General features: G+C 47.8%; 7 protein-coding genes across 7 annotated transcripts; 3 read left to right on the top strand and 4 right to left on the bottom strand.

Annotated features, from left to right (window-relative positions):
- Positions 1 to 484: 484 nt before the first annotated feature.
- On the bottom strand, positions 485 to 1489 carry EYB26_003435 (uncharacterized protein; the record flags this gene model as incomplete). The annotated part of the gene is made up of 1 exon (XM_054262736.1): positions 485 to 1489. The coding sequence occupies one exon, from the start codon at positions 1487 to 1489 to the stop codon at positions 485 to 487; it is 1005 nt and encodes a 334-aa protein (XP_054118711.1).
- A 718-nt stretch (positions 1490 to 2207) lies between these two features.
- On the bottom strand, positions 2208 to 3748 carry EYB26_003434 (uncharacterized protein; the record flags this gene model as incomplete). Its single annotated transcript, XM_054262735.1, has 2 exons — positions 2208 to 2373; positions 2424 to 3748. 2 exons carry the CDS (start codon positions 3746 to 3748, stop codon positions 2208 to 2210), a joined length of 1491 nt encoding a protein of 496 aa, XP_054118710.1.
- Positions 3749 to 4999: 1251 nt separating this feature from the next.
- EYB26_003433 (uncharacterized protein) lies at positions 5000 to 7158 on the bottom strand (the record flags this gene model as incomplete). Its single annotated transcript, XM_054262734.1, has 2 exons — positions 6317 to 6475; positions 6529 to 7158. The coding sequence occupies 2 exons, from the start codon at positions 7156 to 7158 to the stop codon at positions 6317 to 6319; spliced, it is 789 nt and encodes a 262-aa protein (XP_054118709.1).
- A 2910-nt stretch (positions 7159 to 10068) lies between these two features.
- EYB26_003432 (uncharacterized protein) lies at positions 10069 to 12079 on the top strand (the record flags this gene model as incomplete). Its single annotated transcript, XM_054262733.1, has 3 exons — positions 10069 to 10500; positions 10594 to 10838; positions 10894 to 12079. The coding sequence occupies 3 exons, from the start codon at positions 10069 to 10071 to the stop codon at positions 12077 to 12079; spliced, it is 1863 nt and encodes a 620-aa protein (XP_054118708.1).
- An 853-nt stretch (positions 12080 to 12932) lies between these two features.
- EYB26_003431 (uncharacterized protein) lies at positions 12933 to 14637 on the bottom strand (the record flags this gene model as incomplete). Its single annotated transcript, XM_054262732.1, has 3 exons — positions 12933 to 12977; positions 13041 to 13185; positions 13250 to 14637. The coding sequence occupies 3 exons, from the start codon at positions 14635 to 14637 to the stop codon at positions 12933 to 12935; spliced, it is 1578 nt and encodes a 525-aa protein (XP_054118707.1).
- A 425-nt stretch (positions 14638 to 15062) lies between these two features.
- On the top strand, positions 15063 to 16041 carry EYB26_003430 (uncharacterized protein; the record flags this gene model as incomplete). Its single annotated transcript, XM_054262731.1, has 3 exons — positions 15063 to 15276; positions 15331 to 15908; positions 15967 to 16041. 3 exons carry the CDS (start codon positions 15063 to 15065, stop codon positions 16039 to 16041), a joined length of 867 nt encoding a protein of 288 aa, XP_054118706.1.
- Positions 16042 to 16844: 803 nt separating this feature from the next.
- Positions 16845 to 18731, top strand: EYB26_003429 (uncharacterized protein; the record flags this gene model as incomplete). Its single annotated transcript, XM_054262730.1, has 4 exons — positions 16845 to 17049; positions 17113 to 17683; positions 17753 to 17965; positions 18026 to 18731. The coding sequence occupies 4 exons, from the start codon at positions 16845 to 16847 to the stop codon at positions 18729 to 18731; spliced, it is 1695 nt and encodes a 564-aa protein (XP_054118705.1).
- Positions 18732 to 18825: the final 94 nt, after the last annotated feature.

Raw genomic sequence — 18825 nt, 5'->3', positions numbered from 1 at the left:
TCCTGTTCCATTGCTTTGATAGCATGTTGTTGGTGGTATGAAATGCGGATATCCCAAACAGGAAGGTCTTTCCCGATTAGGTTACGATAGGGTTAGAGGATGCACATGCAAGTCCGAGGGTGACCTTCTAACGCATTACTAATGAATCGAGATTGATGAGATGAAACTATGCATTTATAAATAAAAACCACATATTATATTAGTTCTATTATCTAAAACAGAACTAGTTTCTGAATTTCAGCAATCCACACAGATGGCCAATCCAGACTTTTCTTCTTCTCTGCTCCCTCCCATTTTTCCAATACATTGTCTCTCATACTTTTATTGTTTCTGCAATCTGCTTGTTTCTCTCCATCAAAGTCCCGTTCAATGTAAATAATGCCACCGATGAGCCGTCGGCGTTGTGGCGGAAGACGACTTGATTTTGTGCAGAGTCGATGATGGTATTGGAGTACTCGATATCTCACCTGGTTGTTGAGTGAGATTAGTATGCCCGAAGCTTCGGCGCTATACGGAGAGGTACAGAGGTGAATGCTGGGAAGGCAGGGGGAGGTGGTGGTGGTGCAGGCGCAGAAGCAGCGACAGACTGCACAAGTCTAGTTGTAGGCGGTCCACCCGCGACTGTAGTTGTCGGTGATCCTCCCAGTGGTGATAGAGGCAGCGGTGCGGGAGCGGAAGCAGCAACACCCTGTATAGGCCCCGTTGTGGGTGGTCCGCCCGGGACTGTCGTTGAGGGTCCCGGGAGTGGAGGCACTGGTGCTGAAGCAGCCGCTGGACCACCGATATTACTAGGAATTATCGATGTTGGCGTTGAAGTTGTACTTGTGCGTGGTGAAGCCGGACCGAAAACAAAGCTGTTGCTGGGGCCACCTCCAGGGATCCTGATACCCGAAGTCGGGACCCTTGCTGGTAAACTTGGCGGGACGGGCACAGAAATTCCAACCCCGAAGCGACGGCTTGAAGAACCAGAAGGTGATGGTACCACAGGAGTCGATGAAGCTGGACGAGGGGGCGTCACTGGTGGCGGCGAGAGAACCGGAGGCACAGAAGACGGAACTCTAACCGACGGTGAAGGCGGCGGCGCCCTTGGTGTAGATGACACAGTTGCCGTGACAGAAGCCGGCGATGGGGGGAACGATGTTTGAGGACAGAACAATGAAGTGATCGTTATAGTTGATACAGGACAAATAGGGAAAGTAGATGGTGATGAACGAGGAGGTGTCGCCTCTGCTGATGATGATGGTAATGGTCGTGGAATGCTGGAAGACGATCTTGGAGATGACCGTGGAGGCGTAGGCGACACTCTGGGGATAGATGGGCTTGACAAGGAGGCCGGGGCAGCAGGTCTTGTTGAGATGCCAGGGACTCTCGTGGTGGAGGACGCAGCACCAATTGGCCCGACATGTGCACTATTTCCATTTCCGTTACGTTGTGGGATTGCGATGACATCGGACGCGAAAAGCGTCAGCAGAAGAGCTAGAATCCTCATTTTGTTGATGTATTGGCCGTGACTCTCTTCTATTCGATCTTGATGCAAAGAAAGGGGGGCGTGTAGCTTTCAATCCAGCATGAAGGAAAGAAATGAAAAAGAAGAACGAACAAGAGGAAAAATTAATATTATACAGTCTATTCTACAAAAACCGCCTCAATTGATATCACATATTCATCAATTTCGCCATTTTAGGAACTTAGTACACCCAATCAGTTTCCAGGGGTTTAGGGTAGGGTCGAGACAAGCTTTGCGGATCTCCCTCCCGTCGTGCCATGGATTTGATGGTCAGTGACGCAGGTTACAGAGCTTATACGGTATTAGAAAGTTTAGGTAGGCCCGAAAGTCAACACTATTCAGATCAGATATAAGACTCGAAGAGCCTATAACTTATAATGTGCGTATATATTGGTGTACATGTAACTGGATCAGTAACAGAATGTTGTCCCTGATATGCCTTCTAAGTGCTGCCCCTTGACATCAGTGAGATCGTGTGGCCACCAGCAAAGCCGATTGAGAACTTGCCACCAGTCTCGGAATTCATCCTAAGCCTAGTAGGGATTTAATGCTCACATCAAATGATGTAAGACGAGGCGTTAAAGCCTGACCCCAAAGCATGAATGAATAAGACAACTTTTTATTGAACCGAAATATATACACCGAAAGCCCTTCGAAGGTTGGAATAGATATATATGCCGAAATGTATATGTATATGCACCTAAAACACAGCCAAAGGATGTCCCCATCCAACCTTTAGCAACTTCGCGGCCGTAAATGCAATCGCTCCGCTAAAATAACAACACGCCACAAATGCAATGAGACCCCAGTAGTGGCCACCACATCTCGACAGAATCTCACCGGCGATGGGGACACCAGTCAACGTCCTAAAACATGTTAGCATCAATCCCAGGGAACAGAGGAGGGAGAAACATACCCCATACTAACGATCGTATAAGCAGTAGCATAATACCTCCCATAATGCTCCGTCTTACACAACTGACCGACACAAACCGGCGTCAAACTGATATTACTTCCACTGAAAAACCCAAAGAGGACCGAATATACGATCAACAGGGCCAGACTGCCACCAGCAGGTAACCAGAGACAGGCGGAAGTCACCAAACAGCCCAGGGAGGCCAGGATCATGGTGTTGAAGCGGCCGAGGTAATCTGCTATGTAGCCCGGTAGCCATCGGCCAAACGCAGAACCCACGTTTAGGATCGCCAAGATTTGGTATGAGAAGGTTGACGAGAAGCCCTCCGCCAACGCGTAGGAAGAGATGTACGTAACGGGCACGAACATGCCCCATTCAATCAAAAACACACCCACTGTCGTAAGCGAGAATATCGGGTCACGAAAGATCCTAAAATCAGGCAAAATATTCTCCTTCGAGGCTGGTTTGGGTGGTAGTCGTGACCGGATCAATATACACGCCACCCCCAACGAAATTAAGCAAAACAACGCAATCACTCTGGTAGCCCACGCCCACCCAATCTTGGGAAACAATGCTTCAAGTACCAGCGGGAACACAATACCGCCGACTGATCCACCCATGGCAGCGATACCAGTTGCCTCGCCTCTCCGGTCATAGAAGTAATGACCTACCGCCGCAATCGCAGGAGTAAAAATCAGTGACGTGCCCACACCCATCAGCACACCAAACACAAGCATGAATTGCCAATACTTCGTACAAAACCCGAGAATAATCATCGAAACCATAATCAGCACCGAGCCCGCGAGAACAAGCAACCTGGGACCTTTGGCATCAAACACAGGCCCAATCTGTAGGCCACAGAAGAAAGTGAGACAGGCATAGATACCGAATATCCACCCAATAGTTCCCGAAGAGTATTCCTTCAGTTGGTGCGTTGAGATGTACGTTTGGAATGTGCCGATGGTGTTGATTAGGCCCATTGCACCGAAAAGACCGGAAAAACTGCCCAGGACGACGAGCCAGGCTTCCAGGCCGCCTTCGGGGTAGGTGTTGTCGTAGGGGTCGGTTGAGATGCGGGTTATGCTGGGCATTATGGTGTCTTCATTCTCATAGTTGTAGCCATGGTCATATGCACTTCTAGTAGCGCCATTGTCGAGAGGTTGTCCAGGTGCAGATACATCTTGTACGTTCACCCCGCTTTTCTCCATTTGCATTTGCAATTGCGGCTGTGGCTGTCGCTGGTCTTCTGCTCCTCCTGGCTGAGCGTTTACTGGATGGGCAATTCCATCCTCATTACCTCTGTCAGTGTTGTTAAGGTCAGTCATCTGCAATGCCTCAATCCCAGAAAAATTCACTGATAATACAAAGCAACCACCATATCGTGTTTCATATACGGAAGAAAGAAACCTTGCTGGCACAGATCCATGTTTTTCTTCCTCCTTTCCCGTAGTCCCAGGCTAAAATTTAGTCGGGCTGAATCTTGGTTCGATTGGGGAAAAGTTTCTCAACTTATTTACCATTTCGGGAAATTTGTGGACTTTGCGTTTTGCGGAGATTTAGAGTGGTTTTGGAACTTTTGGTTGATGTGATTGGTGGGTCATATTTTTTTTTTTTTTTTTTTTCTTTTACAGGTCCTATTACTGAGCGGCACGAGGCATTCCGAGAAATTTTCCGGAGTTAAACCCCATATGCATATCAAATCCAATCAATATTCAAATCAACAACTAGGCAATAATAGTAGTACACTTGTAATTTGAGATCATAAATCATCCATATCAGACGCTAACATCAAGCATCACCTCGCGCCTTGAAACAAACATGTCGCTTCATCAATCGTGTCGTAATAGTATCGTAAACTGTAGTCACATTTAATCATTCGTTCATGTAGAGAAAGTGTAGTCGTTCGCTTTCTCCACGTATTCGTAAATCATAATTGAAGTGTTTTTATCGTAAAGTCATAAGCTCCGGTCGTCTCCGGTCCTTCTCATAACTAATAACCTCGGGGTACATTGCTGTCTTCGTACGGAGCGCCGTGGTTGAAGGGACCAACCGCGTACGGATCCATTATCTTCCTTGGCCCAATACTCTGCTTCAACTTCTCTCGTCGTGCTTCTAGCGCTGCACGAGCTCGTTGTTGTCGCACTTCTTGAACTCGCCGCCTGATATTGCGGAAGGACCTCACTGGGAAAAGTACTCCTCTCTGCAACTTGTACTTGACTGTTTGACGTTGGTATGGAGAATGAGGACGAACAATACCCATTGCAAGATTTAAATCGCTATGGCTAAGCTGCTGACGCCTAACTTGCTGGCGGCGGGTCTTCCTTGACTTTGAGATGCGTCGAGCAAGAACAAGAGGACCGCTGAATATCACTCGTTTTTGTGGTAATCCCAAAGAATTGCTCACATATGTGTCTTCTCTATCAGTCGTTGTGGGATATCCATTTTGCTCGTTCAGAGTCACTGGGCCGCGCTCATTGTTCGGAGTACTATCAAAATCATCCCAAAAGCCACGCGGTTGCCAGAAAGAACTCATTTGACCATTTCTTGCTTTCTCTGCTCTTCTACTCTTGGCCGACCTAACCGAAAGGGAACGCGTCAATGGTTGTGGACGAACACCATCCGAATTTCGACGAGCGCTTAGTGCGCGCTTCACGGAGCCAAATCCTCGACTCAGGCGGTTGCTTCCCTGTCGACTGAGTTCCGCATTTCTTGGTTGTCTGCTGTCCGCAGGCTCCGGAAGTACAGCCTTCTGTATCGGTGGCACTGGGGCCCTACGAGGATTGCGAAGGGGTGACTCCACGTCCAGCGCCACTGTAGAGTGTTCCGGGGTGCGTACAGCAAAAGGCTCGCTCAGATCTTGGTCACGCAAAGCTTGCACAGCTTTCGACTCGGGTTGCATGTAAGAATTGATCACCAAGAGCGAGTCATTATTGTGCGGAAAATAGGTAACCATGGTGGCTTCGTTGATTTCAATCGGCCCTGGTGAGGATGACACAACGGACGACTGAGTAAAGTGTAAGGACGGTGCATGAAGCAGATCCATGTCCTCTACAGTGCGCCGTGGGAATGCAGATACAGAAGTATCTGCATTTGCAGGATCGGAACCTTCGTGGAGTACTATTCTCGGAGATGGCAGCACATCAGATGGCTTGTTGTGTGGTGGCACCTCGAAAGCGAACTGCATCTGTTCGGTGTGTTGGCGTAAGCTCTCAGAAGTCAGGGAGGTTGTGCGCGAGTTGTTGCGGCTGGTTGGGGCTGAAAGAGATGAGCTGCGCGTTGGTATAGGCGGGCGGCCGACTCCACGGCCACGGCTCTCCCGTCCGCTCTGTCCTGCTGCTGAACTTGCAGCATCAGACATGGTACGACTTCTCTGCGGTGGATATTGATCACTGGCCCGGCTGCGAGAAATGCTAGTCTTGCGACGGCTAGACGTTGTAGATGGCACAACTGATTGATTCCTGGTGCTGGGAGCGGAAGATTTGAGTGACGAACGTCTTTGGGGGACAACAACCACGGGAATAATCTCTTGTATTTCTTTGCTGGTAGATGTAAAGCTGACTGGAACCGACATATCGGATGCGACACTGTTCCGGTTCTCATTCGATATGCGACCAGATTTGTGCACCAGGCGATGGGACGAATCACCAGTGGACTCCGTAGATGTTCGTGCAGATCGCGGCTGTGGCGAGCTCACTGACCGCAGCGACGTTCTCTTTTCAGTGTGTCTCAACGTGCGCTGCTTCGGAGGTGACGTGTCAATTACCAAGGCCTCAATAATCGATGTGAATGATGCACCAGAGTGTCTCCACGTGTTTACTCGGTCCATGAGTTTTTGTTCAGTGTTTGTCAAATCAGAAGCAGAAGTTCCATCCACCTTTTCAAGATCTGAAGGTTCAGGCGATTGACGAGTGTTGCGCATCGAAGATGGTTGCTCCTTTTTCACTTCCGGAGGAGCAACTTCGAGTATTTCCTTTTCTGGGGCCGTTGTATTTTGAGACTTTTGGTTCAATCTCTTCTTGAGCTGAGATTTGGGGAGCGGTGACGAAGCCAGCCTTGTTGTACGCTTGACGTCCTGATTTTCTTGGGTCATTTCTGAGTTCTTTACCGTCCGGCCAGTCTGCGTGGTGTCATCTCTTGCCACGTCTTTTTCATCTCCAGTAGAGTTGGAAATACTATCGAAACCATTTGCAAAAGGTGACGGCTCTGGAAATGATCTCTGTCGCTTTTGAATGATCAACGAGTGGGCTGATGGATACAAGTCGTCCATAGTGTCATCATCAGACACGTTTTCTCTTGCCGTCTGGAACGAATCGGCACGCGACGTTGTTGAGGATTGTAGAGAAGGAAACACAGGCCGAGCCTTTGGGGTTATATCTTTCGCGCGGGGAGGAGTGACGTCAGGTGTGGGTGGACTGAATTGATGAGAGCCTGTTGCGGGCGCTGCCATATTACGAAGACTCAGCGGAAGTGAAGGTTGCCCATTCAGGCGCGGTGGGCTGTCTTGTTGAGCATTCTCTTGACTCTGGTTCGGAGGTGTAAGTGGCAGTGTTGGTGTAATAGGCATATCACCACCGTTGACCATATTGTCCTTGACCTCGATAGGCGAATTATTATCGGTCATTTCAATAGTAGGTCGGGGTTGCCGGCGTCGCGGAAGCGATTTGTGGCTCTTGAGAAGAGAACGGTCGAGATGTGAAGGGCCACCCAACGCGCCCACAACTTCAAGGTCCGGCATCACGATAGAATAATATATTCCGTGTTAATGTATACAAATGCAATCGTGCTGTTGCGGAACAGACCCTAGCTCAGTGGCGACTCATTTGACGGTTAATGATGACCAGGTGCCGTTCAAGATTCTATATCAAATCCACCGATGTGGCTGGATGTTGCATTCCTGAGGGCACGAGTCTATAGAGTATGTCGCATGAGCTCAAAAGATAAGATTTCGGGTCGCAATAATTTTGTCAAAGGTATGAGACGATAGCTTGACACTTGAGATATAGACACGGTGGTTTTTATGAAGGTGGTATTCGCGATGGTTAGCGTAGTGGTGGACAGCGGTCGGGTGACGTGAGACTTGATATGACACTTTTGACACTGTGTTTGTATCGACAATAATGAACGACAGGCTGATCTAATTGCGCCACCAGAAAGACTTGTATGGAAAAGACAGGGGCGATTTGAAAGAATGATTGTGTATTATGTAGTAGTAAATAGAATAAGCCAACGAAGTTATTCTGGGATACTTGGTGGTAAATGGCCCGTCAGCCAGTGACAGCCACCGTCTCAAGTGAGGAAAGCGCAACCGGGCGGAGGCGAAGAGAAACTGCTTTGGGGTCGGAATCCGCTAGCTACCACAACTCTGGCACCGACTCATCCGCCATCAAGGATTATTGGGACATGTCGACAGGAATATGGATGTAGGTAAGGATGAAGAGGAGAGAAAAAAGAGCGATAAGATTCGAGAGGGGGCTAAGACACGACTCCTCGGAAGGAGAGTGGCCGCCTCAGACCAGTCACGACCGGGTGGAAACCCTCGAATCAGCACGCTCACACGCTGATTCCCTCAACTACTTATGCAGGTCTCCTATTCTGCTGAGCCAACGGGATTAATTGTCGCGGTGTGGCTCCTGCATTGCTGGCACATCGACCAGTATTTTACCATTTAACCTACATATAATATCTCAGTTAACTACCGGCTGTCGGATCGAGAACCAGAGAAGCCCTCTGACAGGTCGATCTACACCTTAGCCTCTGTCGCTAGTTTGGTTTCAACTTTCTGGTTTTCTCGAAACTCTCTAGCTAGCTGTCGGCTTGGATTGCCATTGCATACTTGATCATAGCGACTTCGTTCCTAGGTACGGACGCCGCAGTCTAGTGGTTGGTGTATCATTTACCGTAAGAGTGCATCGCCCAATACCCATCAGACAGATAATGAAACATTGCATCTGCAGCCGCTACTCGGCAGTCAAGACTTGTGACATGTACCGGAACACACAAGGGTGAGATGTATATATTTGGGGTGCAATTGCCCCTGGTTGTTAAGAAGCCGTGATACGTTCTCTTGTTGGACTATATCACAGCAGCACTCACTTCGCTGCAATGAGGTTTGTATGGTGACTCCGCCACCCAATCAATTCTGTAAGATAGCAGATACAGATAGGTCAACCTCGAATATCCTCTTCAATACAAGCAAAGCCTTCCATTGGCGGGGAGCTTGGGTTTATGCGGACACACCGAGACCAGATGGCAGAGGCTCTATCTGAGGCCCTTGGAACTGACATGTCATCAAATCGACCTCATGTGGACCAGTAAAGCGCGCATCAACTGGCTTTCGATTTCATATCTGTGAAACAAGCTACCAACGCCCCGCCGAGGTTGTTCAGCGCAGTTGCATTGCGTTCTGGATAAAGCTCAAGCCTATCCATGGATTGCGGTGTAGTGGCAGAGAAGAGAGTTTTTCGATAGGTACAGGCATACTCCCTTCATCTAGAATCTAGGGAGGACATCGAACCATGACATTCAGTAGGACTGTAAGGAATTGGTGTGATTTCAAATCTGGAAGGAGCACGTTTCAACCTCAATCACGCGTTGACATGTACACCTTTGTTTCACTTTATGCATCGACCCTATCTAGTACTCCATCATAAGGCGTAAATGTGATGGTGGCTTGTACCCAAGTTGTGCCCAAATGCAGTCGCTGGTATGGTATACTCCCTCGTAGCCCAGTCCTCGTCAAAGGCTCAAAGTTATTCTGGAGAGACAGACACCGCGAGAATGACGCACCGGCGGAGGCAGCCTTGGAACCTGATGTCATGGCCCCACCGCTTTAACCGCTTTAACGAGTTATCTGCCTGAGTCAGCCACAGATCCTCCATCTGCTAGCCGTATCCGGTTAGTCCTTCATTACTAATTTACGGCAGCCGCTTGACCTCTGACCTCATGCCACCTTCCGCGCACTCCCTCTCATTCCATCGTCCCTCCATTTGGCTCAATTTCCCTCTTATTCTGTTGCCTCCTCCATGTCATCCACCCCTCGGATACTACTGATTGCTTACTTTGTCCTGCTCCGCTCCTCTTCTGTTCAACAGAATTGCCATTTGATTCTGTTCTGATTGTACCCGTCGTCATCTGGGGTTCCCGAAGAAAGAGAGCAGCCCGTCGTCACTTCCCGCTTTTCTTCGAAGCCATTCCTCTAGCTGCCTGTTGCATTATTTCGGGGCCTAAAACTGCTGCTGTAAATACCCAAACAAAACGGATAGAGCTGGAAGACAAAAGAAAAAGGCACACAGAGACAAAAAAAAGGAATACAAGTCATTTCTTCCATCGCCATTGGTGCTACAGCCGGCCACCGAGGTCAAGCCACAGTGGTCTAAATCTGCGTCGTTGGTCACAGTACCTCTTCCGTCATTGTTCAACCGAACGGCCATGCCCTACTGAGACTTACTTGCTCCCTCTTTTCGTATTCTCATTAACTACCTCGTCCCCTCTTCCTTTTTCCTATTTCTTTGGCTTTCTCCTTTTTTCTCCTCCTCGTCTTCAACGTTTCTTCCTTGAGAGTACCTCACTTTCGGCTGAGCATCACTGTCCTTTACCCAGTTTCCCTCTCCCTACCCCCCCCTCACATTCACTCACCACCGCCACCATGAGCACAATACAGAACCTGAAGAACTTTATCCGCCACGGCAAACAAGCTCGCCTGGTGACGCCTCACGCTGAACCAACCACCGATGTTACACCCGTCCACGCTCAACAACAACGACAACCTCAGGGACAATACGCCAATAACCTCGACGCTATTCAGCATGGCAATGGAAACGCTCAGGCGCTGTCACAACAGACGGCCACCGATACCAAAAACAACAGGATTTCGCGGGCCGATATCGAGAAATTAGTCGCAGAGGAGCGACACAGCAAGTCGAAGATGCCTATATATCCTGGTTTAGATCGATATATCCTCATCCAAAAGATGGGCGACGGTGCTTTTAGCAATGTTTACAGAGCCAAAGATACACTTTCACAAATGGAGGAAGTGGCCATCAAAGTCGTGCGGAAATTTGAAATGAACAGAAATCAGGTATGGATCCGCAAGTCCTTCCCATCTTTTTTTTCCTATGTTTTGTTTTTCATAGTAATGACGAGTTGCTAACGTGTTATTTTATCATTATAGCGAGCGAACATCTTGAAAGAAGTCCAAATTATGCGCCAACTAGACCACCCCAATATTGTCAAATTAGTTGACTTTTCCGAATCATCTCAATTCTACTATATAGTTCTCGAGCTCTGCCCCGGTGGTGAGCTCTTCCACCAAATCGTGCGATTGACATACTTTAGCGAGGAACTCAGCCGTCACGTCATTACACAAGTTGCAGAAGCCATTGAATACCTCCACGAAACATCAGGTGTAGTCCATCGGTGAGTTTTCAAGCTAATGAGGTAATTAGACATAGTTGCTGACGTATCTTGATAGTGATATCAAACCCGAAAATCTATTGTTCTACCCCACCGAATTCGTACCCAGCAAACATCCAAAATTACGCCAGCCCGGCGACGAAGATAAAGTAGACGAGGGTGATTTCATTGCGGGTGTGGGTGCTGGTGGTATTGGCAAGATCAAGATTGCCGACTTCGGTCTTTCCAAGGTCATTTGGGACAGTCAAACGATGACACCCTGTGGTACCGTGGGTTATACTGCACCAGAGATTGTCAAGGACGAGCGATACTCTAAGAGCGTCGATATGTGGGCACTTGGTTGTGTGCTTTATACTATTCTCTGCGGTTTCCCACCCTTTTATGACGAAAGCATTCAAGTGCTCACAGAAAAGGTGGCTCGAGGGCAATATACTTTCTTGTCGCCATGGTGGGATGACATCTCAAAGCCTGCTCAAGACCTTGTCTCTCATCTTCTTACGGTTGATCCCGACAAACGTTACACCATTCGCCAGTTCCTCGATCATCCATGGGTCAAGAGAACTAATGAGACAACACACGCTGCTGCTGATGCACCTCCTCTAGCTACACCTCAAATCTCTCGCCAAAATGAAAATGCATCGCAAATGTTCGATATCGAGCAAACACCTCTTTCAGCCGCTGAGCGGCGAATGGACTTCCGATCGCCCGGCGCTGTCAACTTGCGCGAGGTATTTGATGTCGGTTATGCAGTACACCGACAAGAGGAGGAAGGGAAGCGAAGGAAGAATTTCCGACAAGGCTACCGGGGCGCCAACCCAACGGCTGGTTTTAGTTCTCAGCTCAACCCTCTTAACGAAGACTACGACGATGAAGAAGAAGCGGCCTATTACGAGCAAGATGCCAACAACCAAAAAGGAGACCCACCGGCAAAGATCCCGCGATCGTCGCAAACCGCTGCCAGCGATGTCGCCGCCATGGAAGCCAAACTGCGCCAGACTAACTTGGGCACACAACCAAGCAGCGCCGCCCAAGCGCGGACGGTGAATCGGTACGGCGGGGCGACGACGACATCCCATCAGAAACAACCAACAGCCGGTGGATATGGTCAACATAGCGCAGCAGTTGCAGCAGCAGCGCGTGAAAATGCGGCACGAGCAGCTAGACAGCCATTTGAACTCAACATGGCTAATGCGACCTTACTTGAGCGAAGAGGAAGAAGAGCGCCAGCTGAACAAGCCGTATAGCCTGGTTTCATCCGTCATGCCATCAATGTAACACACACATCTTCTCACTTTTTGTTTCATTTTCGGGCCTCGGCGTTTGCTGTTATCATTTGCTGATCCTAATCCTTTGGATGGATGGGAATATTAGCGTTGTCATTTTCCTTTTCTTCGCTCATGAACCTTGCATCAATTCGTGTCTTTTCTGGTAGTGCTTTGATCGATTACGTATAGTTTTTATGGACATGAGCATGGCATAAGCATAGGCATAACTATTAGTACAAGATATCTAGATATTTCAATTGATGATTTGAATGAGATGGATTTATCATAACATGGCCTTGATACGATATCAACACCTAGGTACTTACTATACTTAGAGAAAAATGGATGATTCCAGCTATGGCTTTGTCTCAAGCAGCTACCTCATTTTTTAATACAGGAATGGATATAGATATATGCCTAGAACACTGAATTGGGAGGGTAATTGCTGCATAACTCATTTTACTCCTTGTCGCGCAATAGCAATACCGGTGACATTCTGGAGCTTCCTGCCTTGCATCTTACATGTAGGCCTCATCTGCCCTCATATCCTCATGATCAAGTCTCTGCGCTAGATCATCGAACCACATTGCCAAATCGTCATGCCCAGCCACGCGCACCTCTGCTGCAGCGTCACAGCCAGCGTGATGCTTCAGCGATGAGGAATTCCAGCTATGTGTGGGTGTTGCCGTTAGTTTAGCCCTAACTCGAAGACGGTACGGCCAAAGTTCGGCTGTACAGATACCAGACACCATGGTACCCTCCGAAATTAGACTATATATTTACAGTAAAGCATTTTCCGAATGCTAACTTTTATTATTCCCATGAACAATGTCTATTTCTCTTCACGCTTCCTGAAATCGATCCAACATTCGTGTTCCTAGATTCAGACAAGATGAGCATCTGAGACTATCAATGAGTTGAAAACTGTAAGTGCACTCACCTCAAACTTGGGAAGACTTTCGTCATAGAAGACTTCAAATCGACTCGTAATCCCTGGACTTATGCCTTTTTGCCGGTCATATCCACTCGTCGTGTATCTTCTGTAAATCGCAGCGAGTAATGTTGTCATTTCCGCCATCGCAAGGCTATATTGAAAAATTGTTAGACCTTATCTTCCTGCTCCAAGATTCTTCCTCGATATCAACATACTGTAGCCCAATACACATACGCCCTCCGCTAGAAAAAGCCCAGAACCACTTCTTCATCTCCGTACAATCGCCATTCTCACCATGCCATCGTTCTGGATTGAACTTCAACGGTTCTGGAAACACCTCCGGGTTTCTGTGGAGGTTATATGGTGACATACTAACTACCGTCCCAGCTGGGATCAGATAACCATCAATTTTAGTATCCACCAGAGATGATCGCGGCTCTGATGCTGGCAACGGCGCATATAGCCGAAGAGTCTCTTTGATAATAGCGTCGAGATATGGCAATTTATCCGCAACCTCCGCGCTGGGATTGCCATCTGCGTTGCAGTCCGTGTCAGGGATACTGTCAACCTCCTGGATCAATTTCTCTTGGTACTTCCGATTTTCCGGTCGTGAAAGCGCCCATATTGTGAACATTAATGTATCGCTTGTCGTGTCAATTCCGGCTAAAAAGTGATCTGCTGCTTCCGATGCAATATCAAGGCCATCAAGACGCGGACCTTTCTCGGATATGCTGTGTCGCCATAATTTCTCCATGATGGACATGTCCCGCGTTGGAGGGTTCTCGGTGACAGATGCTTCAAAACTATTCCACGCTTTCAACGCGTGGGCTCGGATACCAGTGTACGTTGCGGGTTTCTTCATTGGTAGTAATCCCAAGTTGGTAACGACCTTCTCCATTAATCCAGTTCGCGTATAGAGCCATTTCGTGTAATTCTTCATATGGACAGTGTACCAACTCAGCAACCTCCGGCTAGGGTCAATAATATCACCTAGAAGGGCTCTATCTCCCGAGTCTCCTTTGAGTGCATGTGTTCCTCCATGCTGGTCTCCGTAGAGGAATCCAGTAATGCTATCAAGGCTGAACCAGTGAAGACTTTGGAAGATCTCCTCTGTCACCCCCTTTTCGTGTTCCAGTAATTCCAAGTAGCTCTTCACGTTCTTCTCAATAAGCGGTTTCGCGATTGCAGTTGGTGACAATATCGCACTTTTCGAGTAGGCGTGAGCCAACAGTTTCTTCCTGTCGGCATGCTGCTTGACACCAGCAAAAGTGAAAAGATTCTGTCGGCCATAGACGTCAAACATGCGGTAAAAGCTTGTTCTCTCAAATCCCGATCCAGCACCGTAGATTGTCCTCAAAGCTGAGAGGGATGAGAAGGACACTTCCTTTGGACTTATTCGTACTGCCGTTCCGTACTTCTGATGTAAATAGTGGATAGATCGCGTTCTGGCTCCATTGTAGTCGTCAAGGGCAAGACGCCATTTTGTTATAGCATATAACTTCGGTCCAGGCACTTTCTGTAGGGGACCTGTGCACAGTGTACGATATACGAAGTGATAGAAGATGAAAAGTGACACTGCCACTGCTGTTGCCAACACGATCATTTTGCAGTATCAGGCGTCTAGCGCCAGCCAACTATCTATACTAGTCCAGGGCTATGAAGCATAAAGAGCTTGCCGAGTCAATCACCCTATTTGACTTTGACGATTCCGTTCTCTCCTAATTACTAAATATTGTTATTTCTTTCGTATTTTGTAAGTTGCTCTTCAGATATGCATGCATACCCCGCGTGTTGTCTCTGGAAGTCGACGCCGCCGGCAACACCGAACCGATGAGTCGGATGGTCCGACATAGTAAATAATGCCTGATCATTAGCCCTAATCAAGCACCCCTCTCTATCTCAATCATCTTTCAAAACTTACAGGCTTGCTTCTTTTCTGACTTTGTAAATTATTCAAAGTATCACAATATAGTTACAACCGCCGTTTACTTAATCTATTCTCACTCAATTACGCATAATTTTGTCAATATGGCACCCAGCGCGACCCCTGAAACGACTATTCAGCCCATACCCGTCAAGTCAACCGAGATAAAAGATGTCGACGTTATGGCTGCCATGGCTCACAACGGCAAGGCCCTCCCGGGCATTCCGGTTTTTGATTCATACGCCGAAAAGCGTCAGTGGCAGTTAGAGCATATGGCCGGCGCATTCCGTGTCTTTGCTCGCGAGGGATACGCGGAAGGTATGCATCCAAAGGAACTGAATTCAAAAGGCCTCTAGCCTCATTGTTTTATAGGTATATCAGGACATATCAGCGTACGAGACCCGGAGTTCGAGGATCGGTTTTGGATCAACCCTCTCGCTGTGCATTTTGGAATGTTGAAGGCTAGCGATATGATCTGCGTGAACCTAGATGGTGAGGTTATCGGCGGTAACACCGAAGGCTCAATCAACGCTGCTGGCTTCCAGATCCATTCTGCAGTGCATAAATCACGAAAAGATGTACACGCCATCTGCCACACACACTCAGTCCATGGCCGTGCTTGGTCGGCATTCGCAAGACCCCTTGAGATGATAAATCAGGATGTTTGCTATTTCTATAAGGCTCATTCCGTCTACTCGGACTACGGTGGTATTGCGAACGAGTCGTCGGAGGGAGAGAAGATTGCTAAAAGTTTGGGAACCGGCAAGGCCTCAATTTTGATGAATCATGGTCTTCTTACCGTGGGACAGACTGTGGATGAGGCCGCGTTCCTTTTCTGTCTTATGGAGCGAAGTTGCAAGGTTCAATTGTTGGCTGACCGGACTGGATTTGAGAAGCGAATCGTGAGCGACGAGGAAGCGGCTTATAATTATAAGATGGCCTCTACGCCGGTATGTAGCCCCTTTTCATCTTCCGCGCTCGAGACCTTCCAGCTGATACATAATATAGGAGACTCTATATGTGGAGTTCCAACCACATTACCGATATGAAGAATTCCTGTCAAAGGGTGATTTCAAGAATTAGCCGTGAAAAACTCCCCTTGGTTCGTTGGGACGGACAAAATCTCCCCACTGAAAGTACATAAAATTTGAAGCTAAAATATCTAATGACTTCTTGTTTTGTCATTCGTCTTCATCCTTAGTTATGACCGTAGAGTCATGCAAGTAGAAGACTTTGTCGGCCCGGCCGACACTTACCGGTAGCTAGACATTGCTTTCTTGTGTAGATTGGGGTTTACTATCATACCTTGACTCAGGTACGTAGTCAGGCCCGTCCAGTATAATTTATACAATGCATTTTCTTCCCATATATATCCCATTCGAACTATTTTGCGATCCTTGTGCCTAATTACCATTCATCAATGCTCTAGCCTCTTGGTGGAGAGTCCTTATCCTAGAGCTATCCGGTAGGGTTAAACAGCAACATCTTGATCGATGAAACTGAATCAAGTCTGTTTCATACCTACACGTAAAGGATTCGACTTTCCAGAATCTAGATCTTTATGAAAAATATGCGTGCAGATTACGATAAGCTTTAAGTCTAGAAAGGCTGGGCTAAGCTATGAAGATATGAAATCGTTGCTAGGCTGCCATACTAAATCATCACTATCGGACAGACCGACGCCATGATAACGATGGCTCGACAGGATAAGCTTAGTTATCTTATTTGCCCCAAAATGCTCGTATTGGTGTTCACCCCTGCCTCGGTATCATAATATACATAGATATATACCTGAATTCTTCATGATCCATGATAACTCATTGGGCTTGATTTTTCCATCCCATCATTTTTCCCTTTATGCTGGTCTTTGACACAGCCGGGACAAAATGTCGACAAACGCAACGTACTCCGAAAAGGGGCCGTTTTCAACATCCAAGGGTGCGAATAGTGATTCCTCTTTACCACCCAGTGATGGCGATGCAGCGGCTACGGGATCCGTATCCAACGTCACTGCTGGATCGCAAGCCCTACATCGTAAGCTGAGGGGAAGAGAGGTTCAGCTTTTTGCCATTGGCGGCGCTATTGGTACTTGTAAGTCATACCCCATTTTCCTCGGTATCAAACTCGACTGAATCTAATTTATACGGCCTTCAGCTCTTTATGTGCAAATAGCCTCTTCCCTCCCCAAAGGCGGCCCAGCCGGGCTCTTCATCGCCTTCCTGATCTGGGGCCTTGTCATGTGGGCTGTAAACGAGTGTTTCGCTGAAATGGTGACATACATGCCTGTACCATCACCCTTCATCCGTTTCGGCACAGAATGGGTCGACGACGCGTTAGGGTTCGCCATGGCATGGAACTTTTTCCTCAACATGGCATTTCTCGTCCCCTTTGAAATCGTCGCGATGAACATCATGATCACCTTTTGGACGGACAAAGTCCCTGTTGAAGCTATCATTGTGGCCATGATAGTGATTTATGCGCTGCTGAATGTTGTCAGCGTCCGATATTTTGGTGTGGCAGAGTTTTATCTGTCGATCTTCAAGGTGATTTTGATGATAGGCTTGTTCTGTTTCACCTTTATTACCATGCTGGGTGGGAACCCAATTCATGATCGGTACGGCTTCAGATATTGGGATAAGCCTGGTGCGTTTGTAGAGCACTTTTCTACAGGAAACACGGGCAGGTTTTTAGGGATATTGTCGTGCATGTACCAAGCCAGTTTCTCGTGAGTAATCTTTTCTTTCCACTTTTTAATTTCACCTGGAGATTTGTGAGAGCTAATATACCTTGTCAGGATTACCGGCCCCGAATACATTTCAATGGTCGCCGCCGAAACGGAGAATCCTCGAAAGGTCCTACCTCCGGCTTTCCGCTCTTTCGTCTGGCGTATCCTTGTCTTCTTCGTCGGATCTTCACTCTGCATGGGCATTGTCATCCCGTACAATGATTCAACTCTCCTTGGTATTCTAGGAGGCACCGTCTCTGGCTCCGGTACAGGTGCAGCATCGTAAGTTTCTCGCCCCTGTAAACTTTTTTTTCTCGACTTTCGATCTGATAGTGAAATTAGACCATATGTCATCGCCATGCAACGACTACAAATCCACGTCTTGCCTCACATCGTAAACGCACTTATCATGACATCCATCTTCAGCGCCGGCAACGGTCTCCTTTTCACCGCAACCCGAACCCTACACGGAATGTCCATCTCGGGCCACGCACCAAAAGTCCTATCCTACTGCACAAAGAAAGGTGTCCCCATCTGGGCCCTTGCCATCTCTATATTATTCTGTCTCCTCGCCTTCTTGCAGGTCAACAGCTCCTCTGCAGAAGTAATGACCTACCTCGTTGATCTCGTAACGTGCTGCCAAATGATCAACTACGGTTTTACGGCATTCACATATCGCCATTTCTACTCCTCGCTCAAGAAACAGGGCATCTCTCGTGATACTCTTGCCTACAAGGGACGCTTCCAACCATATACCTCCTACCTAGCCATGGGCGGAACGCTATTCATGCTTCTTGCCGGCGGATATGATGTCTTCCTAACGGGAAGATGGAGCATAATGTGGTTCTTCCTCGATTACGGCATGATTGGATTCTTTATCATTTTGTTCGTGGGCTGGAAGTTGATCTTCAGAACCAAATATGTCCGGCCTGGAACAGCGGATTTGAGTCTTGGTGGATTAAAGGAGGAGATTGATGATTATGAGGTTGTGTATGAGATTGGTCAGGAGGGGAAGAAGACTACTTTTGTGGATAAGTTGTTTGCTTAGGATAGTTAGAGGATGTACATTTTAGTCAAGCAATAGTCTATTGAAAGGACATATCTATAGCTATAAGAGAGCCACTAGGGGGGGGGGGGTATCA

Source organism: Talaromyces marneffei, chromosome 2, assembly GCF_009556855.1.
Source record: "Talaromyces marneffei chromosome 2, complete sequence".
Classification (NCBI taxonomy): Eukaryota; Fungi; Ascomycota; class Eurotiomycetes; order Eurotiales; family Trichocomaceae; genus Talaromyces; species Talaromyces marneffei.
This window is presented reverse-complemented; position numbering and strand designations above follow the sequence as displayed.